At 56.5% G+C, this 26437-nt stretch overlaps 3 protein-coding genes across 12 annotated transcripts; 1 reads left to right on the top strand and 2 right to left on the bottom strand.

Moving 5' to 3' along the window:
* Positions 1-73: 73 nt before the first annotated feature.
* NUDT22 (nudix hydrolase 22) lies at positions 74-2735 on the bottom strand. 9 transcript variants are annotated; one of them, XM_043581534.1, is made up of 6 exons: positions 2668-2735; positions 1829-2326; positions 1373-1451; positions 782-879; positions 550-643; positions 74-234 (listed from the first exon to the last, which is right to left on the bottom strand). In XM_043581534.1, the coding sequence occupies exons 2-6, from the start codon at positions 2221-2223 to the stop codon at positions 124-126; spliced, it is 777 nt and encodes a 258-aa protein (XP_043437469.1). In that variant the 5' UTR covers positions 2224-2326; positions 2668-2735; the 3' UTR covers positions 74-123. The 9 variants fall into 9 exon arrangements, with proteins under 9 accessions (XP_043437469.1, XP_043437462.1, XP_043437463.1 ...); XM_043581527.1 differs by having other exon boundaries at positions 1373-1471; positions 2668-2729; XM_043581528.1 differs by having other exon boundaries at positions 1373-1471; positions 2601-2695.
* On the top strand, positions 2721-5558 carry TRPT1 (tRNA phosphotransferase 1). Of its 2 annotated transcripts, none has more exons than XM_043581546.1 (8): positions 2721-2786; positions 3156-3239; positions 3493-3574; positions 4436-4605; positions 4698-4872; positions 5099-5155; positions 5232-5342; positions 5457-5558. In XM_043581546.1, exons 2-8 carry the CDS (start codon positions 3165-3167, stop codon positions 5546-5548), a joined length of 762 nt encoding a protein of 253 aa, XP_043437481.1. In that variant the 5' UTR covers positions 2721-2786; positions 3156-3164; the 3' UTR covers positions 5549-5558. The 2 variants fall into 2 exon arrangements, with proteins under 2 accessions (XP_043437481.1, XP_043437480.1); XM_043581545.1 differs by having other exon boundaries at positions 2738-2786; positions 3153-3239.
* On the bottom strand, positions 5535-25459 carry FERMT3 (FERM domain containing kindlin 3). Its single transcript, XM_043581518.1, has 15 exons — positions 25325-25459; positions 24576-24748; positions 21485-21718; positions 21130-21249; positions 20874-21042; positions 20548-20650; positions 8728-8835; positions 8449-8583; positions 8312-8361; positions 8095-8219; positions 7790-7896; positions 7416-7649; positions 6933-7057; positions 6263-6404; positions 5535-6095 (listed from the first exon to the last, which is right to left on the bottom strand). The coding sequence occupies exons 2-15, from the start codon at positions 24733-24735 to the stop codon at positions 5916-5918; spliced, it is 1992 nt and encodes a 663-aa protein (XP_043437453.1). The 5' UTR covers positions 24736-24748; positions 25325-25459; the 3' UTR covers positions 5535-5915.
* Between the last annotated feature and the right edge of the window lie 978 nt (positions 25460-26437).

Raw genomic sequence — 26437 nt, 5'->3', positions numbered from 1 at the left:
CGTCTCTCTCGCACACCCAGATCTCTCCCAGCGCCCGTTCCCTGTCTCCTGAAAACAGCAGATGCCGATGGAATCCAAGAATAAAGTCCTTTATTGTCTTTCAAGTTGTGATAGGGCTGGGGACTAGGGCGACTCAGGTGGGACTTCCTGGACCTGGTTGTAGAGGAAAATAGCGCCTTTGGCCGAGGGGCAGAGCTCAGCCCACATTTCGGTCTCCTGCAACCTCCGCACGCTCTGTGGGGAGAAAGTAAGACTCCCTTACGTCCAGCCCTCGGGTCTCTTGCAGGAGCCGTGCCCAGTGTTCCTGAGCCTCGGAACCCTCTGCACTTCACCGTCCCTAGGGAGACACGTTAAGGAGGCTGTAGAGGTTCCTGGACCTCTCTTGGGCTGAGGGCATCCCCAGTGAAGTCTTGTGGCCCTGGAGGAAAGCTCTAAGATTTGGCGGCTTCATCTGACCCAGCCCCGGGGAGACAGCCATAGATCACCAGGCCTACAGAAGCCCCAACACCAGCAGCTTGTCCAAGCAAGATACATCTTGCTTCTTCACACCTGTGTTTCCACAAAGATGATTCCTGTAGATTCGTGGGCCTCAGCTCCCCCACTTACGTAGTGCTTCTTCACCTGCTCAGAAGTCAGGCTGCACCTGCACAAGGACATGAGCGTGGCTTGGGGAGTGCCCAGTCCTTGGCGGGTCCTTGTGGAGCCCCAGCTGCCTCAGCCATTCCCCTCAGCCACCCACCTACCCGAGGACCCAGGACCCTGCACCCCAGAGCTCACTCACTGGACATAGAACTCGGCACTGGCACGGCCGGCACTGGTCTCATTGCGGGCAATGCCCAACAGCCGTGGCTGGCTCAGGGTGTGCAGCGGCACATTCACCTGGGGCAGGGGGTCCACCAGTCAGTGCCCAGTGTCCCCATCCCTGCCCCTCTCAAGGGAGCACGTTACCCTTGTACAGCATTTTACAGCTTGCAGTTCAAGTGCCCAGAATCACAGAATGTCAGAGCCCGGGCATGTTCATGTTACAGATGGGAAAGCAGAACCTGAGATATTGAACAACCAACCGCTCAAGGTCACCCAAGGCAAGTTCATTGTGACTGGGACTCTCATTTACTCCTCTCATCAACAAACGGGGTGGTGGGTGGAAATAGGCAAGACATTTATCATTGTTCTCCTTGTAAAGGGGAAGAGCTTGAGGCACGCAGAAGCGAGGGCTAGAATTCCACTCCACTTGTGTCTAGCTGCAAAGCCAAGCTCTTTCCTCAATGCCAGATGCCTGCAGACCCTCCCGCCAGCCCGCACCTGTGGAATTCTGGTACGTTCTACCCCCTCGCTTCTTGCCCACCTGTCGGGGCCACCCCTCCTCACTCACCTCGTCACAGATCTCTTGGAGAACACTGGAGAAGAGTTCGTGCACCACCAGCTCCCCAGGGAGGTCTTTGTGCAGGGGGCTGTCACCAGGGCACAGGGCCTGGGAGAGGTCAGGCTCAGCCCCTATCCCCATCTCTTCCCAGCCTGCCTCCCCACATATTTGCTGGCCCTGAGGGCCTGGTTAGGCACAGAGTTGAGTCTTGGTGACCCCCCGACCCGGGCCCACCTTTTCCAGATGGAAAACCAGAAATCCAGCTAGGTCCTCTGCCCCCCAGCCCCCACCCCTCCCCATCATTCCCTAGCTTCCCACAGGCCTGGGATAAGGGTCAGTGGGGAGGCTGAGGTGCTGCCCTGAGCAGACTTTCAGAGAAGCACTAGGCCAATCCCCCCTTTAAGGGATGAAGAAAACAAAGCTGAACTGAGTCTTTGTGCCTTTGCACCCAGGCCGGCATCTCACCTGAGGCTCAGGGTGCCCACCAGGCACGTCCACCAGTCCAGGTGCCTCAGCCACCTGCCGAGAGCGACGCAGGAAGACAAGGAAGTTATCTGCAGTGGCCAGTGTGGCGCCAACCCCCAGCGGGTCTGCCAGGTAGGCCTGCTTGTCACCCCAGTCAGTGGCCCCCTGCTGTCGCAGCCAGGCAGCTGAGCTGGCCCAGTTAGTGCCCAGGAAGTCTCGGTAGGAAGTAAGGCCCAGGCGCAGGAGCAGCTGGGGCCCCTGTGAGCCAGTGGGTGCCAGGATGGCTGAGTGCAGGCGGAACTTGGGGGCGTCAAAGAGCCAGGGCTGAGCCTGCAGCCGGCTCTCCCAGATGGCAGCGATGGCCTTGTCCCCTCCTGGTAGTGGGCGACGGTCATAGTCTGGGCTCAGCTCAGCCTGCACCTGCTCCTCCGGCAGCCCACCTGGGGGGCACTGCAGCAGCAGGGACACTTCAGGGTCCATAGTCTGGACGGGGCAGCTCTGGGGGGAGGACACAGCCGGGCTTGTCACCCTGAGAGCCCCACAGCGACCCTTGGCCCCGGCAGCTGGCCCCCTCTGCCACAGACCTCCCGAGGTGTACCCCCAGCCCTTCTGTACCCCCTTGACCACTCCCTGGGCAGTGAAGTGTCTTATCCTAAGAGCCCGGAGGTCCCTGCAGCCAGACATCCCTGGGACTCACGCGCATCACAACCACCCCGCGGTCCTGGGTCCAGCCACCCCTTTATGCCCATTTCTCCCAAACCCAGGATCCTGCCTTCAACCTCTGATGCGCCAGGACCCCTTCCGGGGTCCGGAAGCTCAAACGTCGAGCCGGCACTCACCGGCCGACGCGGCCCGCAGGCTCCTCCCCTTCGCCTGAAGCGGAAGTGCCCGCCCCCTTCTTCCTCGGCTTCTCATTGGCCGCTCCCTGGCCCCTCGGGGTCGGCCACCACCGGAGTTGGTGAGCCTGCTAGTCTCTGTCTTCCTCCTCTCAGCTCTGTCTTGGCCTGCTCAGAAGCTTCCGCCCCGTTAGCCTGAACGCCCGGCCCCCTCCTCAGGCCCGCTTTGCGGGGCAGACCCGCGAGCCTGGAGCGCGGCGGCTCCTTTTCCCCCCCGGGAGCCGTGGCGGACACAGTGTGACCTTGGGCAAATCTTGCTTGCCGGGCCTCAGTTTCCCTATTTGCAGGAGGGAGTTGGGGGTGGGAAGTGAATTTAATGAGCTGAATGTCCCCGTCCCAGCTCTCACATCCTGAGGCTTTGTGACTTGCTGGGCAGGGTGGGGACATGAAAGGGTCCTTAACAGTCCCCACATTATCACTGTACCCAGCAGGTCTTAGCCATGAACTCCCCTGGAGGAAGGAGGCAGGAAGCTGCAGGACCCAGGGGGAGAAGGGCTCACAGACCCCGGGAACAGGTGCGCCCCCTCCACCCTCACCACCCCACCCCACCCCCTTTCTTGGTGGGAGGGTAAAGGAGGAGGACTCAGCCCTGGCTCCCTGGAATATGCCGGGGGGATGGGAGTGGGCGCTGATGGGTCATACTCTTCCCAGAGAGCACAGGGATTCCTCTCCCTCTGGTCTCCCTCTGCAGCGGGTCACTCAGACTTCAGGGTGGGCAGCAGGGCAGGAGCACTACAGGGACCAGGGGCCACCTCTGGGCTCTTACAGGACCGAGATGTGCAACTGTCCAAGGCTTTGTCCTACGCTCTGCGTCACGGGGCCCTGAAGCTGGGGCTTCCCATGAGGGCTGGTAAGTGAGAGTCTTAAAGACTGGGGTGAGGAGTGGTTGGAGGGAGGGACCAGTATGAGCCTATCTGTGGCTGTCCTACCCCGTGGCCCTATGGGGACGGTACAGAGGGCACATCCTCTCCATTTTCAGGGAACCCCGAGGCCCAGAGCCCAATATCATGTCTGGAGCAAACTGGGAGAGGACCCTCTGTCCAGGCCATGCCTGGTGATGCCTGTGGTGCAGTGGCCCAATAAACACTTACCCCAGGAGTAGGCACTGGGGGGTATTGAAGTAACTGGTGTTTACTGAGTACCCACTCTGGGAAGGGTACTATGCTAAAAAGGTCATTTTATCTTTGTGACCCTCCATGAGGGAGATCCCATTCCCATGTAAGTGGAGGAAACTGAGGCCCAGAAAGGGCCGCCCGTTCGCCTGAAGCGGAAGCGCCCGCCCCCTTCTTTCTCGGCTTCTCATTGGCCGCTCCCTGTGCCCAGGGCCCTCAGGGTCGGCTGCTCGGCCACCACCGGAGTTGGCGAGGCTGCTAGTCTGTCTTCCTCTTCCCAGCTCTGTCTTGGCCTGTTCAGAAGCTTCCGGCCCGTTAGCCTGAACGCCCGGCCCCCTCCTCAGGCCCGCTTTGCGGGGCAGACCCGCGAGCCTGGAGCGCGGCGGCTCCTTTTCCCCACGGGAGCCGTGGCGGACACAGTGTGACCTTGGGCAAATCTTGCTTGTCGGGCCTCAGTTTCCCTATCTGCGCCAGAAGGTCACACAGATGAGCCCCTGTGACTCCCCCCCCCCCCCCCCCCAGGCCCAGGCTCTGTTCTGGTTGCCTGGAGTTCCCCCTCTTAACTTTGACCCAGGCCTGAGCACCCTGCCTGTCTGCAGATGGCTTCGTGCCCCTGGATGCCCTCCTCCAGCTGCCCCAGTTCTGTGGCTTCTCAGCTGAGGATGTTCGGCGCGTGGTGGACACCAACCAGAAACAGCGGTTCGCCCTGCAGCCAGGGGACCCCAGCACTGGCCCTCTCATCCGGGCCAATCAGGGTCACTCCCTGCAGGTGGGGGCTTAAGGGGACACGTGAGGAGAGCCAGGTGGGACCCCTGCCTGTGAGGGGGGTCTCACTGCTGTCTGTTCCCCCACTCGTCCCAGGTACCTGAGTTGGAGCTGATGCCCCTGGAGACCCCCCAGGCCCTGCCCCTGACGCTCGTCCATGGCACATTCTGGCGTCACTGGCCTTCCATCCTGCTCAAGGGCCTGTCCTGCCGGGGAAGGACACATATCCACCTGGCCCCAGGACTGCCTGGGGACCCCGGTGTCATCAGTGGTCAGTGCCCCTCCCCAGCTACTCCCACCCACTTTCTCCTACCAGGTCCCTCTCCCAAGGATCAAGCTACCCCCAGGCATAGCTCCTCTTGTCCGAGGCCACTATATACTCTGCGTGGTGCAGAACCCCTTCCCCGCACCGAGCCCGGGACCTCCCACTGAGCCTGCCCAAGTTTGGAGACTGCCACCCCGAGCGCCCGAGGTCCCAGCTCCAATTGTCTCCACAGGCATTCGGCCAAATTGCGAAGTGGCCGTGTTCATCGATGGGCCCCTGGCCCTGGCAGGTGAGTCTTGACACAGCAGGGACTGCCCTAGGGCTTCAGAGAAGGCATGAGTCACATCTCCGGGCCTTGTCTGCAGACGGGGTCCCCTTCTTCCGCTCTGCCAACGGAGTGATCCTGACTCCGGGGAACGCCGATGGCTTCCTGCTTCCCAAGTACTTCAAGGAGGCCCTGCAGCTACGCCCTACCCGTGAGAACCACCACCCTACGCCCTCCTGTGCCCTCTGCCCTCTCCTCTTTGCCAGCTCCCAGCCCCAGGCTGACTGAGGTCTCCCTTTCCCTCACCAACCCTTGTCTCTCTCAGGAAAGCCCCTGTCCTTGGCTGGTGATGAAGAGACCGAGCGTCAGAGTGGCCCCAAGCACAGCGCCAGAGGAAAAAGGATGACCCAACAATAAAATATTTATTTAAAAAAAAAAAAAAAAAAAAGGAATGTAGAAAGATGACAAAACAGAAATTCCAGTTGGAAACCATGAATTATCCTGTAGCTACAGCCGGGCTTCTTGATGTGCTCAGGACTCCAGCTAGGTCGGGGGTGTTGGTCTCGGCCACTCGGACAAGGAGAGGGTGGGCATCGTACGAGCTCATAGCCCACCCTCTCTAGCCCCCGGGGGATGGCAGAGTCTGGTCCGGTTAGGTCCCCGGTCTGCACGAAGCCAGTTGACAGCAGGGGAGCGTGCCCAGCTCAGTGCCTGTCTGGAGAGGGTGTGGGCTTAGGAGTGGCCAGAGCAGGTAGTGAGCAAAGTGGGGACAATAAGACAGGCCTCAGAAGGCCTCGTGGCCTCCTGTGAGCTGCAGGAAGAGGTCCTCGTCCAGTTCTTCCCCGCGGGCCCGCTCCCTTGTCGACAGGAAAATGTAGCCCCCGATGTACTCGTGCACAATGCGGCAGCTGGCAGACACGCAGCTGAAAGCCACGTTGATGTGCTCGTCAAACTCGATGGCGACCTGCAGAGTGAGCGGTCAGAGGGGCTGGTGGGGGTGGGATAAGAGAGCAGCCCCTGTCCTGCCCTGGCTGGGTCTGGCCTGGCCGCTGCGGTCTGGCCCCACCCCTGGCCGCGCCCCCTGCTTCCCCCCCACCCCCCACCTCCGCCCCGTCCCCACTCCCGGCCCACCTGCCGGATGTCCCAGTTGACGTTCCACTGGCGCATGTTGCTGAAGCGCCAGGTCTTGACCACGTCGCCCACGGCCAAGTCGATGCGGATCAGTCTGTTGTTGGCGATGCCCAGGATCTCATCCTTCCTGCTGCCCTTGAACCTAGTTCCCCGGGGAGGACAGAGTGTGAGCAAGAGCCCTGCCCTGCACGGGCCCCAGAGCCCCCCCAGATAGCCCGGTGCCGTGCTCCGGAGCACTCTGTGCTCCTGTCATTTAGGTTCTCTGAGCCTCGAGTTCCTCTTCTGGAAGACGAGGGTTAACTGATCTAATCGTTATACTAGCATTCTAGGCAGCATCAGGCAAAGTGTCCAGGCCTTTCGGTAACGACTTTTGTGGGTACCGTCGTCATCTGTTGCCTGGCTGTCTCTGCAGGCTGGGAAAACGGGCAGAGGGCACTCGGTGTCATAGCAGCGGACCGCGGCCTCGAGAGGGACCGGGCTGTGGCAGAGCTGGGACAGGAGCTGGGACTCCTGCCCTCCTGGCCTGGTCTCTTGCTCTGGTGTCTGCTGCGGGGGCGCAGGAGGGCAGGGCACCCAGGGGGCGCCCGCAGAGAGCAGGAAGGGAGGCTTCGGGGGTGCCCCTCTCCAGGCAGGAGGGGAGGGCAGAGGGGGGCTGGGGCGGGACCCGTACCTGACCACGACATAGGAGATGCCAAAGTCAGGCAGGGACTGCCAGGCCTGGATGAAGCGCAGCTGGGCCTCGGACAGCGAAAGTTGGGCCACGTTCTGGTGGGCTTCCAGGATCCGTGGGGTGAGCTGCGGGACCACATTGGTGAGGGGCGGCCCCGAAGTCCCTGAGACCCCCTGCCTGTCCCCATCAGGGAGACGGGATGCTGAGCCTGGAGCAGGGGCGGGGCCCAGCGCGGGGCCTCCACTGGGCGCCCTCGCACCACTCAGCAGACAGTTGCTGAGCCAGGCCCTGAGGTGGACTCGGGCAGCCGGGCCGTGACCCCTCCCAGGGGGTGGGGACCAGCCGGCTCCGTCTCAAGGACAAGGGTAGGAGAAGGAACGAGTGAGCACGTGGCTTTCTAGAGGAAGGCTCTGTGGCGATCCAGGGGCCAAGGGTGGCCAGGTAAAAGCCGTGGTCATTCCCCCCACCCACTTCCTTTGGCACCTGCTTGGCCTTGAACTTCCGCTGGAAGCGTGGGGCAACAAGGCCGTAGGGGTTGAGGCCCTCGGCAGAGGCGTCAGGGCCCTGGGGGTGGTTGCCTGAGCCCCCACCACCCGTCCGCTGCAGGCTGAGGAAGGCCAGAATGGCCTGCACCTCGCTGGCGTAGCTGCTGTCTGCCATGGTGCGACCCTTAGAGGCCAGTCGGCAGCCGGCCATCCAGCGGGCGTACTGCTTCTCCTGGGGTGCGAGGGACAGGGGAGGGTGGTGAGGGGCTCGCCGGGCTCTGGTTCGGCCCCCCCCCCCCCCCCCCCCCGGCCCTGTCCCCAGCCCCACTCCGGCTTCGGCCCGGGGCTGACCCCTGCCCCACCCTCACTTACATCCTGGCATCGCACGTGGATCTCACTCATGCCCTCGGGGGACGGTACTAGGAGTTTGATGCAGAACTTCTGGCCGGAGACATTGACGTCGGGGACTACCTCACAGCCTAGAGGGAGACGAAGGGGTGGGTAGGAGGCTGGGCGGGGCCTGCCTGAGAGGTCCCTGGGAGAATGCCGGCCCAGCACAGTGCCTCAGGACAGAGGGTATCTTCCCTCTACCCCGAGGGGGAAACTGAGGTGGGCCAGGTGGGCCCCCAGCCCGCTCCTGCCCTTGTCCCCGTCCTGGCCCGGCGGCCCTCACTCACCCTTGAGGTTGAGCTGCTGAATGGGGTCCCCCGGGGCCTCCTCCTGGCTCTTGTAGTAGGACAGCGTGGTCTCCTTGAACACCACCCAGTGCTGGCGGTACCCTTTTAGGGTCAGCTTCCGGGGCCTGAGGGTGAGGCAGGTGTGTGACAGGCTGTGTGCTCCGTCTCCACACTGGGCCCCCTCCAGCGGCGCTGCCGACCCTGGGCTCGAACTCACCGGAAGATCCGGAGATGGTCCTTGAGCTCTGGGATGGTGGTGAGGTTGTCCTGGGGGGGGAAGAGGAGTCAGAGGAGGGCCAGGTCTCCGCACGCGACCCTGACCCCGACGCCAGCCCGACCCGGGCTCCTCCTCACCAGCACGTCTGTGGGCGCCGACCCCTCCAGCTTCACCTCCAGGTTGTTCAGGGCCGCGTCCAGGTCGTCCAGCCCAGGGTCTGCGGCGGCGGGTTCGCCCGCCTCCCCACTCTGGGACAGCTTGTTGATGTGGTACTGGGTGGGGCACATGGCCAGGGAGGGCTGGGTGGGCAGCCCTAAGCGGGGCGTCCCGAAGACGGGGCCCCACCCCGGAAGACCCTCCCTGCCCTGGGTCTGGCCCGCGCCCCGGACCCCCAGCTCCCCTGGCCCGCCGGGCACCTGCAGGGCTGCAAACACCATCATCTCCTCCTCGGTGCAGTCGGTCTCCTCCAACAGCAGGTCCCACCGCGCCTGCTCGTACAGCTGGGTCAGCCGCACCGGGTCCGTCTGCGGCAGGGGTCGGGGAGGCTGGGTTGGTCAGGTGCCAAGTGCCCCCGGCACCCTGTGCGCCCGGACCCCTTGAGCCTCAGCCTCCAGCCCTGCCCCCTGCACAGTGCCAAGTTCGTCTAGCGGCCCCACACAGGCAGCAGACCCCCAACTCCAGCCGTATGGCCTGCCCGGGCAAGTGGCACCGATCTCTCTGTAAAGCTTCCCAGACCAACGTCGACTGCACGTCTATTGCGTGCCCATGGGGGCAGAAGGGGGACCGAGTAAACCAATGAATGAATGAATAAGGTGATTCAAGACTTCGATAAAAGCAATCAAGGAAGTAGCTTCCATGGGGCCTTTCACTCATGCCCTTGGACAAGGGCACCACGAGGACGATGGCGATGACAGAGGATAGAACTGGGATGCATGGAGCTCCTCGTGAGGAAGCATTCAGGGGAGTTGTCCTTGAGGAGATGTCAGACTGCCCTGCGGCCTGAAGGATGGCCATGGGCCACTGACGGGAAGAGTGATAGGAAGAACCTTCCAGAAAGAAGGAACAGGGACTGCAAAGCTCACGGGTCAGAAGACCAAGCCCATGGTCCCCCTGCAACCCGCCACAACTGACAGCAAAGGCGTAAAAAGGGTCAACCCAAAGGGACGAAGGGAGCGGGAATCCATGCAGGTGAGGCATGCGGACGACATTCTGGAAGATGGAAAGCAGAAACGGGACCGGGAACTGAGTTACGGGGAGAGAGAGAGCCGGGATTGCTTACCCGTCTCCCCTCTCCTGTTCTGCGGTAGAGGCACTAATGAGTTCTGAAAATAGGCAGAAAACAAACAGCAAAAAGAACACAGATCTGGACAGAGGCATCCAGGGCACGTGGCGGCCCCTGACAGGCTCCCCAGCGGGATCCTCCGGCCGAGAGGTGAGGGTGGGCTGCCGTGAGGACGGCAGAAGGGGTCTAAAAGGAGCCGGTGCCCCCACTCCCTGCAGCCCAGTGACAGCCAGGCACCTGGCAGAGGAGAGATTTACGCTCTGGCGATGGTGAGTCAGAGACAGTCTAGGCACAGCTGGGCGAGGGACGGCACTGTGCTAGAAACAGATGAAGAAAGTTGACGTTCTGAAAGGTGAGACTCCCCCAAGTCCCACGGTCGCCTAAGACATTGGCAGTGAGCCTTCTGTTCCCAGTCGGGAGATCAGAGGGTTCACTGCTGAGAAACTGACCAGCCAAAGAGAAACCCCTTACAAAAAATGGCATCCTTACCCCAGCGCCCCCAGGAAGCCCCCAGAGTGCCAAGCCCTATTCACCCACTCAGGGTTTTCAGGGGCTTCCCGGAGCCTTGCCTCTCACCACGAAAGGGCAGGCAGGGATCACCCGCGTGTAAGGGAAGCTGCTGACGTCAACCACAGGGACCAAGATGAACAGCAGAGAAAGAGCTTAGAGGAAATGAAATCAGTAGGGAGCAGAAGAAAACTTCAGTCAAAATCCTTAGAAAGACAAAATGCTGCGCTCCTAAAACAAGAACAGGATGCTGTGTTTAAAAGGAGCATAATTATAAAGGTTTAGTAATTAAGACTGCAATCCAGCTGGAATTGATATTTGTGTGTGGATATTTATTTGTCTGTTTTTTTTTTTAATTTTTTTTAACATTTATTTATTTTTGAGACAGAGAGAGACAGAGCATGAACGGGGGAGGGTCAGAGAGAGAGGGAGACACAGAATCTGAAACAGGCTCCAGGCTCTGAGCTGTCAGCACAGAGCCCGACGCGGGGCTCGAACTCACGGACCGTGAGATCATGACCTGAGCCGAAGTCGGACGCTTAACCGACTGAGCCACCCAGGCGCCCCTGTTTGTTTGTTTTAACATGGGTACCCTGGGGCGCCTGGGTGACTCAGTCGGTTAAGCATCTGACTCTTGATTTCAACTCAGGTCATGATCTAGTGGTCATGAGATCGACACCTGTGTTGGGCTCAGCATTGGATGTGGGGCCTGCTTGAGATTCTCTTTCTCTCTCTCTCTGCCCCACCCCTGCTCACGCTCACTCCCTCTCTCCCTCTTAAAATAAATAAACATTAAAAATACATATATAGGTATCCAATGGACCCAGTATCATTTATTGATTCATTTATCCATTCCCAGTGACCCTGGGGTCACCTTTGTTCTAAGTCAGGGGAATATAAACGTATGGGTCTCTCTCTGACTCTCTGTGGTTCCATTGGTCAACTTGTCTCTCCAGCTGGACTGCAGATCTAAATACTAAAGTTAAAACAATAAAGCTTTTAGAGAAAAATAGGACTACATCTTTGTGATCTTGGAATTAAAAAAATATATATTCTTTTTTTAAAATTTTTTTAACGTTTATTTTTGAGACAGAGAGAGACAGAGCATGAATAGGGGAGGGACAGAGAGAGAGAGAGACACAGAATCTAAAACAGGCTCCAGGCTCTGAGCTGTCAGCACAAGAGCCCGATGCGGGGCTCGAACTCACGGACCATGAGATCGTGACCTGAGCCGAAGTCAGACGCTTAACCGACCGAGCCACCCAGGTGCCCCTATTCTTTTTTTTTTAATGTTTATTTCTGAGACAGAAAGAGACAGCATGAGTAGGGGAGGGGCAGAGAGAGAGATCTCACAAACCGTGAGATCATGACCTGAGCTGATGTCGGTTGCTCAACCGACTGAGCCACCCAGGCGCCACCCCCTCCAAAAAAAAAGATTTCTTAAACAGGACGCAAAAGATATCAATCATAAAAGAAAAAAAATATTTGAAAATAGAAGGCAGATTATATTAAAATTAGGAAGGTCTTTTTATCAAAATAAACCATCAAGAGAATGAAAAGGCAAAGCACGGGGTGGGAAGACACAGTCACAATACCCTTATCTGACAAAGTATTACTCATGTACAGAATATATAAAGACCTCCTATAAAGCAATAGGAAAGATAAGCAATTCAACATTAAAAGTTGTCAGAAAAGGGGCGCCTGGGTGGCTCAGTCTGTTAAGCATCCGACCTCGGCTCAGGTTATGATCTCACGGTCCGTGAGTTCGAGCCCCGCATCAGGCTCTGTGCTGACAGCTCAGAGCCTGGAGCCTGCTTCGGATTCTGTGTCTCCCTCTCTCTCTGACCCTCCCCCATTCATGCTCTCTCTCTGTCTCAAAAATAAATAAACATAAACAAAAATTTTTCTTAAGTTGTCAAAAAAAAAAAAAAAGAAAAGAAAAGTTGAACAGAAACTTGACAAAAGAGGATATCCAAATGGCTAGTAGCCATATGAAAAAGGGCTCCACCTGATTAGTCATCAGGGAAATGTGAATTAAAGTCACATAGGAAGCACATAGTGGTTGTCTGGGGTTGGGTGTGGGAGGGGCAGTTACTACAAATAGTACTAGAGAAATTTCTGGCGTGATGAAATACCTCCCTCAAAACTTGATTGTGGTGATGGCTGCACAACTGTGTCAATTTGCTAAAGATAATCGAACGGCATGCTTACACTGGGTGATTTTGTTGGCATGTGAGTTACAGCTAAGTAAAGCTGTTAAAAAAACAACAACAAATAAGCAAAAAAACCATACGAGGGACCATTACACACCTACCAGAAGGGTTACCGCAAAAAAAGAGAGGAAATACCAAGTGCCAGTAAAGTTGTGGAACAAGGGACATTCTCATGCACCTGCTGAGAAATGTGTGCATATGTTCACCGGAAGACATTACAGGAATGTTCATAGCATCCTTATTCATAATCGTCTCAATCTGGAGACTGTGCAATGCCCATCAGCAGTAGAACGGACAGTGAATTGGGGTAAATTGACATAATGGAACGTCGCACACCAATGAGAGAGAATAGGCTACAACTACGTGTAACATACAAGCATGTGAATCATACAAACAGAATGCTGAGTGACAACAGCCAGACCACTGCGTGATTTCATTGATGTAGATTTCAACACAGTCAAAACCATCTATCGTGTGAGGATTAATCTTAGTGCCGCCCCAACCATGGGAGATACTGCCTGGAAGTGGTAGGAAGGAGGCTGCTGGGGGCTGGTAAAGTCCTGTTGCTTGATGTGCTGGATACATTTGTACATTGCTCTAAAAGCATGCTATACTAAAACAAAGAACAAAAAAAACTTTACAAAGGAACACTCAGAAGATAAGAGCTCTTAGAACGTAAAAATGTAGTTGCAGAAATTAAAAATTCAACACATCGTTTGAAAGATGAGTCAAAGCACTGTCCAGAAAAAAGACAACAAACTTAGAAATGACAAAGAACGAGGGGCACCTGACTGGCTCAGTTGGTAGAGTGTGCGACTCTTGATCTCGGGATTGTGAGTTTGAGCCCCACAGTGGGTGTAGAGATTACTTACAAATAAATCTTAGGGGCACCTGGGTGGCTCGGTCGGTTACACATTTGACTTTGGCTTGGGTCAGGATCTCACGGTTCGTGGGTTCAAGCCCCGTGTCGGGCTCTGTGCTGACAGCTCAGAGCCTGGAGCCTGCTTCAGATTCTATGACTCTCTCTCTCTCTCTCTCTCTCTCTCTCTGTCTCTCCCCCGCTCATGCTTTGTCTCTTTCTCTCTCAAAAATAAACATTTAATAAAGAAAGAAAGAAAGAAAGAAAGAACCTTAAAAAATGAGAAAGACACGATAAATGTCTACACTGTTTTCTTTGAAGAATCAATCCAGGGGGTCTAATATCGACTGAGTTCCAGCAGAAAGGAACAGAAAACTGGCGGGGAGGAAATGATTGAGATTATTTAGGGTATTTCTCCAGAACTGAAAGACTCAGGTTTCTGACTTGAAAGGGCTCAGCAAGTGTGCAGGTCAGTCAACAAAGACAGATCCTTACTAGGACATAGTATTTTTTTTAAAAAATTTTTTTTCAACGTTTATTTATTTCTGGGACAGAGAGAGACAGAGCATGAATGGGGGAGGCGCAGAGAGAGAGGGAGACACAGAATCGGAAGCAGGCTCCAGGCTCTGAGCCATCAGCCCAGAGCCCGACGCGGGGCTCGAACTCACGGACCGCGAGATCGTGACCTGGCTGAAGTCGGACGCTTAACCGACTGCGCCACCCAGGCGCCCCTTACTAGGACATAGTATTAAGAGATTTCAAAGCATCATGAGATAAAGAGAAGATCTAAAAGCTTCCGGTACCTCCCCTCCCCGTCCAAGAAAAAATAAAAAGGTCTCATACGAAAGGATTGAAAATAAAAATGGCACTAGACTCCGCAATAGTAACACCGAGAACCAGAAGGACGAGGGGAAGGTGGCTTCAGATGTGGCAGAAGAATGTTTCCAACCTAGAATTCTACACCTGGCCAAACTATCACGCACGTGAGGGTAGAGTAGTGAACTTTTCAGACATGCAGGATTTCGACGCCTTTATCGGGTTAGGGGAAGCTGCTGAAACATATGTTTCATTCAGAATGATGAGTGAGGGGCGCCTGGGTGGCTCCGTCAGTTAAGCATCCGACCTCAGCTCAGGTCATGATCTCGTGGTTCGTGAGTTCGAGCCCCACGTCGGGCTCTGTGCTGACAGTTCAGAGCCTGGAGCCTGCTTTGGATTCTGTGTCTCTGTGTCTGTCTCTGTCTCTCTCAAAAATAAATAAAACATTAAAAAAAAAAAAATGAAGGAACGAGTCAACAGAGGAACACAGAAGATTCAGGAAGCAAGAAGTCCAGTAGAGGAATTCCCAGGAAATAGACAAGGGCAGTCCGAGGACAGTAGCTAGGCAGGGATCCCACTCTACGGTTCCAAGAGAACAATGACGCTGACTGATTACCTAACGTGATCCACCCCAAAGGAGAAGCCACAGCCACGTAGAGAATATCCAGAGAGCCATGTGGGGAGGGGGTCTCTCTTCTAACTGTGCACAATTAATAGAAAAATAAGAAAATAAAATATAACAATTGTGCACTATGAGAAAATGTTGTTTTTAAACTTTTGTTTTAAAAACAAACGAGAACAGGGGCGCCTGGCTGGCTCATTGGCAAAGCATATGATTCTTGATCTCGGGGTTGTGAGTTCAAGCCCCACGAGGCATGTGGAGATTGCTTACAAATACAATCTCGAAAAAAATAAAAACAAAGAGAACAACAAAAACCCGTCGCTGGATTTTAGATACTGGACAAGAGACCACACAGAACAGTGGTCCCGACGGAAGGGAAACAAACACAGTGAATCCTACGATTGCCCCAGATAACTTACTGCCCAGAGAGAGCCCAGCCTATTTCCCGAGCTGAAGAAATAGAGTTGAGCATTTGGTGAGTCCACGGCAGCTAGATTTCACAGGACACAGGACTAGAGAGGAGAGAGCTGCCCAGAGAGAAAGCTCCAGAGATCAGCAGAGGGCTCCTCCTGAGTCTTTAGCTAAGCACTGATCGACGTATGTGTGGAAGGAAATTACCCAAAGCTGATGGGAAAAGAAACATTTGAAAGGAGCCAGGTGGAACATTTGCCAGCAGTAACCTACGGGGGGGAAATAGTTCACGCTCCCCAAAAGCCAGATTAGAGAAACCTCATGATGCATGGCACATTGGGAAGAGTTCTCAGAAGGCAACTGTCTCAGTAATGGGGCAAATTAGCCCTAGATGAGCGGCTGCTTTTGTCCTAATTAATATTCAAAGCAAGCCTTGGAAGGATTGAACTGTCTCCAAGTAGTTTAACTTCATCCCTAAACAAAGTTTAAAAATAGTTAAAGGACTACATAAAAAAAAAAATCTAGCACCCAAGAACATAAAAAGATTGCATTGTCTGGCATCAAATAAAAAATGACCAGGCAGGGCGCCTGGGTGGCTCCGTCGGTTAAGCAGCCGACTTCGGCTCAGGTCACCATCTCGTGGTTTGTGAGTTCAAGACCCCCATCGGGGCTCTGTGCTGACGGTTCAGAGCCTGGAGCCTGCTGAGGATGCTGGGTCTCTCTCTCTCTCTCTCTGCCCCTCCTCTCCTCACACACTCTCTCTTTCTCTCTCTCTCTCCAAAATAAATAAACATTAAAAAAAAAAATGACCAGGGATGAAAACAAGCAGAAAAATACAACTCATAATGAGGAGTCCATAGAAACAGATCCAGAAATGAGACAGATAGAATGAGTAGGTACAATCAGGAAAAGTTATTATAAATATATCATGTGTGTTGAAGGAGGTAGAGAAAAACAGGAGCACGTTAAGGAGAGACTATTAAAAAGGTCACAATTAAACTTCTAGGCATGAAATCCACAGCAGATTAGATGTGGCAGAAGAAAAGATTAGTAAACTTGAAGATACAGCAAGAGGGCGCTTGAGTGTCTCAGTTGGTTAAGTGGCCAACTCTTGATTTCTGCCACATCAAGAGATCATCATGATCTCACAGTTCATGAGTTCAAGCCCCACATCGGGCTCTGCTCTGACAGAGTGGAGTCTGCTTGGGATTTTCCCTTTCCCTCTCTCTCTGCCTCTCTCTCTCTCTCAAAATAAATAAATAAAATTAAAAAAAAAAAAGAGAGCAAGAGACCTACACAAAATGCAGCACAGAAAAGTAAGACTGGGGGGGCAGGGTGCCTGGGTGGCTCAGTCCCATAAGCGTCCGACTTCGGCTCAGGTCACGATCTCATAATTCGTGAGTTCGAGCCCCACATCGGGCTCTGTGCTGACAGCTCGGAGCCTGGAGCCTGCTTCAGATTCTGTGTCTCCCTCTCTCTCTGCCCCTCCCCTGCTTGTGCTCTGTCTCTCTTTCTCTATCTCTCTCTCTCTCTCAAAAATAAAGGAACATTAAAATTTTTAAAAAAAAATAAGACTTGAAGAGACATCTAAAAAAAACGAACAGGGCATCAGTGGGCTGTGGGACAATCCTAAGTAGTCCAATAGTTTATATAATTAGAATCTCATCAAGAGAGGGGGCAGGAAGAAATCTCTGCAAAATTTTTCAAATTTGGGGCGCCTGGGTGGCTCAGTCGGTTGAGCGTCCGACTTCGGCTGAGGTCATGATCTCGCAGTTTGTGAGTTCAAGCCCCGCGTTGGGCTCTGTGCTGACAGCTTGGAGCCTGGAGCCTGCTTCCGATTCTATGTCTCCCTCTCTCTCTCTGCCCCTCCCCTGCTCATGCTCTGTCTCTCTCTGTCTCTCAAAGATGAATAAATGTTTAAAAAAAAAATATATATATATATAATTTTTCGAATTTGACGCAAACTGTCAACTCACAGATACAAGAAGCTCACTGAACCCCACGCATGAGAAACCTGACGGGAACCAAGGCACATGATAATCACGATGTTTTAAGGCAGTGATTCAGAAATCATAAAAGTAGTCAGGAGAAAAGACACATTGCATACACATGAATAAAGAATGACAGGGGACCCTGCTGGGAGCCACGCAAGCCACAGGACGGTGTGGGGACATTTCTTTAGAGTACCGTTAAGTAACAAAACTGTCAACCAAGGATTTACACCGAGCTCTCACAATCAAAGGCAAAATAATAAGTTATTCAGACATACAAAAGCTGAAAAAGAATCATCACCAGTAGATCAAGCACCACAAGAAATGTTCAAGGAAGTCCTCCGGGCGGACAGAAAATGATACCAGCTGGAAATCTGTATCTATGCACAGGAATAAAGAGACAGGAAACGGTGAATGTGTGGGCAGAAATAAAAGGCTGTTATATTTTTAAAAATGTCTTTACAGGACAGTTGGCTGATGGAACTGAATCTTGATTATTCTTTTTTTTTTTATTAAAAAAAAATTTTTTTTTTCAACGTTTATTTATTTTTGGGACAGAGAGAGACAGAGCATGAACGGGGGAGGGGCAGAGAGAGAGGGAGACACAGAATCGGAAACAGGCTCCAGGCTCCAAGCCATCAGCCCAGAGCCCGACGCGGGGCTCGAACTCACGGACCGCGAGATTGTGACCTGGCTGAAGTCGGACGCTTAACCGACTGCGCCACCCAGGCGCCCCTGAATCTTGATTATTCTGATGTCAACATCCTCGTTTTGATACTGTTGGTGGACACTGGGTAAAGGGTACCCAGGTATCTAGGATCTCGGGGATTCTTTTTTGTGTGTTTTTTTAAAAGATTTTATTTTATTTATTTATGCTCAAAAGTGTATTTATTTTGAGAGAGCCGATATCAAGAGTTGGATGCCCAACCAACTGAGCCACCCAGGCACCCCTAATATTTTATTTTTCAGTAACCTCTACATCCAACGGGGGGGGGGGTGCGAACTCACAACCCCGAGATCACGAATCACACGCCCCACCAGCTGAGCCAGGCAGGCGCCCCTCTGTGCATCATTTCTCCCAACCTGCCTGGGGATCTCCAGCTATCACAAAACACCAAGTGTCACAAAAAACGACTGACTGGTTAAAGTAAAAAATAATAGTGATGGCCACTCAACCGTCCTAGATGTACACCCAAGAGAAATGAAAAGACAGGACCGCTCAAAAAAACCTGTATGTGAATATTCACGGAAGCAGCATTCATTAATAGCCAACACGTGGGCGGGGGGAAACGAAACATCTAGTGATTGCTGAATGGATAAATAAAATGTGGCATACCCACGCAACGAAATGCCATTCTGCGGGGCGCCTGGGTGGCTCTGTCGCTTAAGCCTCTGACCTCAGCGCAGGTCACGATCTCACAGCTCGTGAGTCTGAGCCCCGCGTCCGGCTCTGTGCTGACAGCTCGGAGCCTGGAGCCTGCTTCGGATTCTGTGTCTCCCTCTCTCTCTGCCCCTCCCTGCTCATGTGCGCGCGCTCTCTCTCTCTCTCTCTCTCAAAAATAAACATTACAGTTGTTTTTTTTTTTTAAATACCATTTTGCAATAAAAAGGAATAAAACAGCGAAACACGCTAAAACATGAAAACGTGATGCCAACGGAGAGAAGCCAGTCACAAAAAGCCACACATTGTGAGATCTTCTTTATATGAAACGTCTGAAAAGGGCAAATCTAGAGACACAGAAGGGAGACTAGGAGTTGCCTGGGGCTTGAGGGTCAGGAATAAACGGGAGGGACTGCTGATGGGGATGATTTTGGAGGAGGTGATGAAAAGGTTACAGAATGTGCTGATGGCTGCCCAGCTCTGTGAATGTACTAGAAACCATCGGGTTATACACTCTGAATGGACCAAGGATACGGTATGTGAATTATTTCTCGATACAGCCGTCATAATGACAACAAGGACAAGAATGGCAACGTCTCGCAGGCTTTGACACAAGCAGAATCCAAGAATGTGATAACGAGAATGTAGAGGCTGGGAGGGGACATACAACCGTCCTGGTGGGACGGCGCCTGCGTGGCTCAGTCAGTTAAGCGTCCGACTCTTGGTTTCGGCTCAGGTCATGATCCCACGGTTTGTGAGTTCGAGCCCAGGGTCAGGCTCCACACTGACAGCATGAAGCCTCCTTGGGATTCTCTCTCTTTCTCTCTCCCTGCCCTTTCCTGCTCACGCTCTATCTGCTCTCAAAATAAATAAGTAAACTTTAAAAAAAAAAAAGTTTTTAAGTATAGCTAAATAAACTAATATAAAGGAGATAAAATGGAATCGTGGAAACCGCTCAAGGAAAGGAAGGCAGGAGAAACAGAAGGAAACAACAACAAATCCTCAGGAGAGGGAGGGGCTGAGTGTAGAGGGGAGGAAGGGGGACAGATAGGTGCGCGGGGACCAGGTCAGGCAATGGCCTGGGGGCTGGGCAGCGGGGGGGGGGGGGGCGGGCAGTAAGTGGCCATAGGAGTGAGTTGACCCCTAAGGTATGCTCATTCTAGGTGCGGCGTGGAGGGTGGGGAGTGCGCCAACCCACGTGACACAGACGAAAAGCAGGTGGTTTGGGATTTTCATTCAAGGGACTGATGAACGGGGACGTGAACATGGATGAGGTGGGAGGGAGGGAAAGGGAAGGATCCAGAATGGTGTAAGGGCGGCCTTTCCTAACGACTCCATGAAAGGTGGGAGGATGGCCGAGGAGTGAGTTTCTGGGCTTGCTGACCCCCAGAGGCCGCGGGGACAGGAGGAGACCGGGGGAGCCCGGACAGGACATCTGGAGACACCCCCCCCCCCCCCGCCACCAGCCCGCCTCGCCCCAGCTCCCAGTGAGCAGCGGACAAACAGCAGGTGTGCTTCCACTGTGTGGATGGGGACAGAAGACGCTAGGACAGATTTGGCTGAGGAGAGAGAGGCAGTCCAGGAGCACCCATAGGAAAGACTTGGAACCAGGAGGCAGGAGTCCGGGGAGCAAGGACACTGAAAACAGCATTTAGAAGTTCTGCAGTAAAGGGCGGGGGTGGGGGGGGCAAGAGAAGGGGTCACAGGTAAGGGAGCACGTGTGGGGGCCTGACAGTTTCTGAGAGGGACGCATGGAGCCCGTCGATCGCCGGTGGGGACGGCGGGCAGGGAGGGGGAGACACACGCAGCCCCTGCCCGCCAAGCCTCGCCCCTGCCCACCCAAACCTACAGCGTCACCGCTGCCGGGAAGCCTTCTCTGAGTACAGGTGCCAGGTATCTGCCACCAGAGCAGGCTGCTGGGGGCACTCGCCGCTGTCTACACTGCTCTGCGGTCATTACCTGCCTGACAGCCCCCTGAGAGACAGGCCTGACATCGGTCCCGGCTCGGCACCTTGTTGGCGGAGCTAATAAACAGGATTGGCAGACACCCTAGGAGTCTCTCGCGTTCCCCGAGCCCAGACCCCCGACCCTAAATCCGCATGTCTCATCGACCCAGCCTCCCCCCACCACCCCCCCGGCCCCGACCCAGCGCACCTTGGGATCCAGGTCGAAAAAGCTGTAGTACTTAAAGCGAAGCCAGAGCATGTCCCCCGCCTTGACACCCTGCTGCATGAGGCACCGCGACGAGTCCAGCCACCTGGCCCACAGCACAGGGCAGAGGTCAGGGCTGAGACAGGAAAGGTTCCGGGGCATGGTGGGGGCTGGGCAGGGGGCTTGGGGGCAAGCACGCATATAAGAAAGGCCCGGAGACAGGAGGTATGGATTTGGGGTAAGGATACAGGGGAGGGCATGGACCTGGAGGTGGGGGCCCGGACACAAGGGGACATGGCTCCGGGGCGCCGACCCGGCCAGCCGCGCACCTGCTGTGGAGCTGGGTCTTGTCCAACAGGGAGCTGGGGCGAGGCAGGCGCTGCAGCACAAGGGGGTCCGGCGGTGGCTGTGGCCGGCTCAGCATGTGATAGCAGGCCTCGGTCTGCGCGCTGTCTGAGAAGTGGGCTGGCATCCCCCGGAACAACGCAGGTGCCACGCCTGGACGGCAGGTCGGGGTCAAACAGGCCTCAGGGGCCCCGGCGCCGGTGCCCAGCCCCCCGGCCTGCCCCGCCTGTCTGTGCTCACCCCCAGCCAGGACGACCTTGGTCAGGTCATACAACTCCTCTTCCGGCTCCTTCTCCTTCTTCTTCTTCTCCTTCTTCTCAGGAGCCCGGAGCAGAGACAGTTCCTCAGGATGCCGGATACCTGAGGGGAGCTGGGACCTCAGCAGGGGCCCGGGACCTGCCCCGTGACCTCCCGCTCCACTCCTGGGCACTTTGGGGCAGGTCACGGCCCTGCAGGCGGGATAGGCAACAGGACCGTAAGGACAAGGTGACAGTGACTGGGCCTTGTAGAGCAGGGAGACCTGGCCCCTCGCACGCAGGACCTTGCAGGGTGGAAGATGGGGGGGGGGGGGGCGGGGAAGCAGCAGGGGACTCACTGAGGAGGCGGCAGATGGCAGCCACCGCCTGGAAGAGAGGCTGGGAGAAGCTGGCCCGGAGGCGCACGGCGCGGCGGTTGGGCAGCCGCAGGATGATGGGCCGGCGCTGGGGTCCGAAGAAGAGGCGGGCATCAGCCAGGATACCGTACTTGTCCAGTGTCCAGTGGGTCTGCAGCAGCCACTGTCTTTTCTGTTCCCACCAAATGGCGTGGTCTGACCAGTCCTGCTTGCGCTCTGGGGGGGGGCACGGGGGAAGGGGATGTGCATCAGGCGCGGAGGCGGCGCCGGGGCGCTGAGCACAAGCGCGGTCCCTCCCCGGCCCAAGGCAAGGGCGGGCCAGGCTGGGTTGGCTTGGGGTCTAGGACTGAGGTCACGGCGGAATAGCTCTTTGCTGGCTGACCCTGCTCATTTCTCCGGGCTCGGTCGCGACCTCACTTCCCAGGGGAAGCCCCCCAGCCCGGATCCAGGTGCCCCGATCTTAGTGCCTCCAGCCCACTGGGCTCCCCCACCCCCCATTCAGCACCTCGCCGGGCTTCCTGGGAACCCAGGAGGCAGAGGCCCTGTTGGAGCCTGGGACTGTGCCCGGCACGCGGCCGCGGGCACTCCGGAAACATTTCTTGGTTACGAGCTCTGTGACCTTGGCCGAGGCCTTTAACCTCTCTGGGCCGCCGTTTCCTAGCTCGTGAGATGTGGGCAGTCATCACTCCGAGCCCGTGGGCACCGAACGACGCCTACGCGGTGTCTGGGACGTTTGACGCAGGCACGTGAATGCCGACGAGGGAGGATACGGTCAGAAATGTGAAGACTTCTCTTGGGCTGCAGCTGGTGACAGGGGACGCGTCTCCCTCCAGGACGGCGAGCTGAGGTGTGGTGAGCACAGGGGATGGGCCCAGCCCTCTAGAATGTGCCCAGCCCTTTCTCACCAGCGGCGCAGGTCTCCCTCTCCACCCGCACTGGCCCCTGCCCTCCCTCCAGGTCCCTCCTTAGTGTCACAGAGCTGCTTAAATGCAAGAGATTCTCTGGCTCCATCTGGCCCACCTCTCAAGACGCTTGAGCCTCTGCTCTCGCTCTGTTCTTGGCTTTGTGGCACCCACTCCCCCACCTCCTCTTGCCCTTGGTTCGTGTTTTGTCCTCCTTGGCCCTTTTATCCCGGCCTGCCCCCCGTCCTTCCCTGCTCCAGGTCCCCGTCCTTCCCCAACCACGGCCTCTTCCCGGGGCTCGTCTAGTCCACAGCTTCGTCTTCCTGCTCCCATCCCCAAACTCACGGCACCTCAGGGTCAGGCCCTGCCCCGTGCCCCAGGCCAGAAACCCACACGCCCACCGGCTTTGGCCATTCCAGAAACTTGTTCACCAGGCCTTGCGCCTGACTCAAGCATTCGTGGTGGGTGAAACTCACTCTGCCTGATGCTGGACAGAGGCTCTTCTCCCCGCTTGCTGACTTCTCAGCACGGGTGACAGGACCTCCCTGCCAGGCCTCAGCTCTGTCTCTTTCACTTTTAGCCTCCACATTTAATCGATGCCAATCTCACCCTCCTGCCCATGCTCACTACCCACGGTAAGAGGCCTCGTCTCCCTGCCTCCAGCCCACCCCCTACCTGAGGGGCCTGTCCACGTGTGAGCCTTAGCCACTGAAAGGCCCTTCGGTGGCCACTTTCCACCTCCGGGGTAGTCCAAACTCCTACCGGCGACCACCCCAGTCTCTTCTGGTCACACTCCGGGCGTCCTCCCTGGCCTGGAGGCCCCAGTTCGGAACACCCCCGTGCTCCAACATCACTCCTTGCCCTCCCGGTGATGGGCCCCCTGTCGGGACTCTCCCGGGGAGTCTCCCTGTCCTGGCTCCAGCCCCCGTGCCGTCTGTCTCTCCCCCTGTCCTGGCGGCTGTGGGGTCAGTCTCACCTGCCGGGCCACACTCCAGGTGCACGGGGTTTGGCTGGACTGAGCCCCAGTAGACATTGATACACTAAGGAATGAGCGGGATTAGGAGGGGTGGGGACAATGTCCCCGTTGCGGGGGACAGGAGCCGAAGGGATTTTCCCCGGTGGGCCCAGCAGTGCGTGGAGGGATCGGGTCTGCCTGTCTGTCTGTCTGTCTGTCTGACTGACTCCTCGTTTAGGCCTCTTGCAATGCTCGCGTGCCCCGCCAGGAAGCCGACCAGGTCTTCCCTTGGGGCCCCGTCTCTTCGCCCCCTCTGCCTTGGCTCAGCCTGGGCCCGTCGGCCTCTTGGTCTGACACCCAGTCTCCTGAGGGACCCTCTGTTCCCCACTTCTGCTTTCACAGCCTCCTGGGTGCTGCCTGTTGGAAGCCCCCCCCCCCCCCCGCCCCGCTACCTCAGCCTTGTGGCCAGGCTGTCCCCGGGGCGGGGGGCCCGTCCGTCCACAAGCCAACTAATCTGCCTCCCAGGCTGCACGTGATGGGGTGGCTGGGTCTGAGGAGGCCTGCCCGCCCCCCCCCCCCCCCCCCACTACCCGCAGGTGGCCCAGGCCCCAGAGGTCTCCCGGCTGAAACGATCATGGGCCTGCCTTCCCGCTCTGCCTTTTGGGGGTGTGCCTGCTGCCCGCCCAGGAAGGGGCAGCCCCTCTCCCCAACAGGGGAAGGGGACGAGAAGCCCCCATGTCACTAGCCCCGCTCCTCTCCACGCCTGCCTGGTACCACAGGCTGCTGTGCTGTAACTTCCTGTGGGGGCAGGGCCTTCCCACCCAGGCCAGGCCTGTCACCAGCCTGCTGAGGGCTTCCGCCCTGCAGCGAGGGTATGGGAGCGGGCCTGGTCTCCCCTCAGACCCTGAATGGCACCTCTGCCTCGGCCCGGGCAAGGCCCCTCTTGCCCCTAGGAGTGGGCGAACGGACTGGGGCCAGGTCTGCTCCCTGGGGACTTAGCAGAACCAGCTAGGGTGGGAGGAAGGGAGGGAGACTGCGGGAGGGAGGGGAAGTTGGGGAAATGTCTTTTTTGGAACCAGATGATTAAGGTGGTGCCTGAGTCACTGCGGCAGGGTTATCGAGAGCTGCACAGTCAGATGGCCCGGAAGTGCCCAGGGACCGAGTTATAGCCGCCCCGTGGTGCTGAGGTCAGCAGCGGGGGCAGCGGTTCACTCACTAATCTCCTCCACGATCTTCAGGAGCACCCCGCCGATGTGCGACTCCCCCGTGACCCGGAGGGTGACTGACTCGGCCTCCGGGTCCTCCTCTCCCACAAACACCCGCAGCTCCCAGGACGAGTCGATGTAGTCGCCGGTGGCCGTCTTCATTCCCGCCATGGCTGCGGCGACTCTACAGAGGGTGGGAAGGAGGCAACGTGGGCAGGGTGCCGGGGCCTGCTAGGCTGCCCGTGTTCAAGTCCAGGGGGCCCCGTGGTGACCTGGACGGGCGGCCAGTATGTCATGGCAGCATCACGGGTCCAAGACACGGGTGCCAATTTGTTCCAGGCAAGCCTCAGGCCCCCTCGCCATTACCGGTGGTTTAGCTGAATTGGTGTTGTCCGACCCGCTCCCACCTTCCAGATAGGAAGACTGAGTCCGGGTAAAAGTAAGAAGGGGGCTCACCCAAGATCACTCAGCTTGAAGCCAGCGCCCGGCACAACCCCTCTCTGCTTCCCCGGCTCCCATTTTGCCCCCAAGCCCACCCTGGAGGGGTGGCAGCTGCCCACCCTGGAGAGAGTTGTGGACCCAGGTCAGGAGATACGTCCAACCCTGGCCCAAAGCTCAGATCCAAACATCCCAAACCAGCCACGGCCTCTTTAGGGGGGTGGAAAGTCCAGAGTGTCCCGTGGAGAGAGGCATGTGGGCAGAGGGGCCATAGGAGGGTGAAGGAAAGGGTCCCTGGGCCTTCAGCCGCCGCCCCACTTACCTTGCCTGTTAGGGTTTGGGGGCTGCAGGTGTGGGGGCTGGAGTACCGCCCACTCCCGGCCTCAGTCTAAACACCTGCAGATCAGTGAGTGCTTCCTTCACCCTCTTCTCTGTCTCTGGAGCTTCCTTCAGAGGGCAGCCCCTTGCACCTCCTTATCAGGAGTGGGGCGGGCTCAGCCCCTCCCCAGGGCGGGCTGGCGCTGGGTGCAGGAAGCGAGTTGCCAACATGCGGAGGGTTCCAGTTGGGGCCCCACCTTTGTTCCCAGTGAGCACAGGAAGCAAGGAAGGAATGGGCCCGTGCCCCCTGCCCTCCCCCCCCCCCCCCCCCGCCCTCCGCCACCACGAAGTGTCCCTCAGCTGGAGGGAAGCTTGGTTCCAACCAGAAAAGCCACCAACTCCTGTTTCCTGCATGAACCGTCCCCTGTAGGAAGCCATCTCCCATCTCCAGCCTGTCACAAAGTGGCGGCCTTTGGGCCATGAAACACCACCGGGCTGTCAAGAGAGAAAGTCATGCCATTGAAAGGATCGGATCCGGGTTATTTAGGAACCTGGGAGGTCAAGCAAGTTCAAGCCCTAGAGGTCCCTTATCACCACAGACCCTTGAAGAAGACTCCGAGGGGGAAACAACTTTCTTTTCTGGGCCCCCCATAAGAGCCTGTTTTTAAACATGTAAACCTCAGAGCTGTGCAGGGGAATGGCTGAACAGAAACTGGCCCCTGGTCATTCACCACCTCCCCACCCACCTCCATTCTGTCCCTCTACATGTGATGTGCTTGATCAGTAACCCCCAAGGGTCCCTCCTGTCAGGCCCCTACTCAGATGTGACCTTGGAGGGTCCCATCATCTGCACTGGGATGTAAGGTTTTTTTTTTTTTTTTAATCTTTATTTTTGAGAGACAGAGAGTGAGTAGGGGAGGAAGATAGAGGAGGAGACACAGAATCCGAAGCAGGCTCCAGGCTCTGAGCTGTCAGCACACAGCCCGACGCAGGGCTCGAACCCATGAACGGCGAGATCACGACCTGAGCCAAAGTCGGACACGGGATGTAAGCTTTAGGCCTTGTGCTCACTGCTGGCTCCTGGCAGGAATGGAGCCTTTCTAGAGAGAATGGGTTT

The sequence above is a fragment of the Prionailurus bengalensis genome, chromosome D1 (genome assembly GCF_016509475.1).
Source record: "Prionailurus bengalensis isolate Pbe53 chromosome D1, Fcat_Pben_1.1_paternal_pri, whole genome shotgun sequence".
Lineage (NCBI taxonomy): Eukaryota > Metazoa > Chordata > Mammalia > Carnivora > Felidae > Prionailurus > Prionailurus bengalensis.
This window is presented reverse-complemented; position numbering and strand designations above follow the sequence as displayed.

What these genes read in the sequence shown, in the direction of transcription:
- NUDT22 (XM_043581529.1), bottom strand. Translation starts at nt 2,512, where the DNA reads ATGTCTGGCTGCAGGGACCTCCGGGCTCTTAGGATAAGACACTTCACT. An exon ending in TCCAAGAGATCTGTGACGAG is followed by an intron (nt 880 to 1,372) that starts GTGAGTGAGGAG and finishes CCCCTGCCCCAG; the next exon opens with GTGAATGTGCCGCTGCACAC. An exon ending in AGTGCCGAGTTCTATGTCCA is followed by an intron (nt 644 to 781) that starts GTGAGTGAGCTC and finishes GTCCTTGTGCAG; the next exon opens with GTGCAGCCTGACTTCTGAGC.
- TRPT1 (XM_043581546.1), top strand. Translation starts at nt 3,165, where the DNA reads ATGAACTCCCCTGGAGGAAGGAGGCAGGAAGCTGCAGGACCCAGGGGG. An exon ending in GGGGCTTCCCATGAGGGCTG is followed by an intron (nt 3,575 to 4,435) that starts GTAAGTGAGAGT and finishes GCCTGTCTGCAG; the next exon opens with ATGGCTTCGTGCCCCTGGAT. An exon ending in GGACCCCGGTGTCATCAGTG is followed by an intron (nt 4,873 to 5,098) that starts GTCAGTGCCCCT and finishes TTGTCTCCACAG; the next exon opens with GCATTCGGCCAAATTGCGAA.
- FERMT3 (XM_043581518.1), bottom strand. Translation starts at nt 24,735, where the DNA reads ATGGCGGGAATGAAGACGGCCACCGGCGACTACATCGACTCGTCCTGG. An exon ending in AAGACCCAGCTCCACAGCAG is followed by an intron (nt 20,651 to 20,873) that starts GTGCGCGGCTGG and finishes GCTGTGGGCCAG; the next exon opens with GTGGCTGGACTCGTCGCGGT. An exon ending in TGGTGTTTGCAGCCCTGCAG is followed by an intron (nt 8,584 to 8,727) that starts GTGCCCGGCGGG and finishes TGCCCCACCCAG; the next exon opens with TACCACATCAACAAGCTGTC.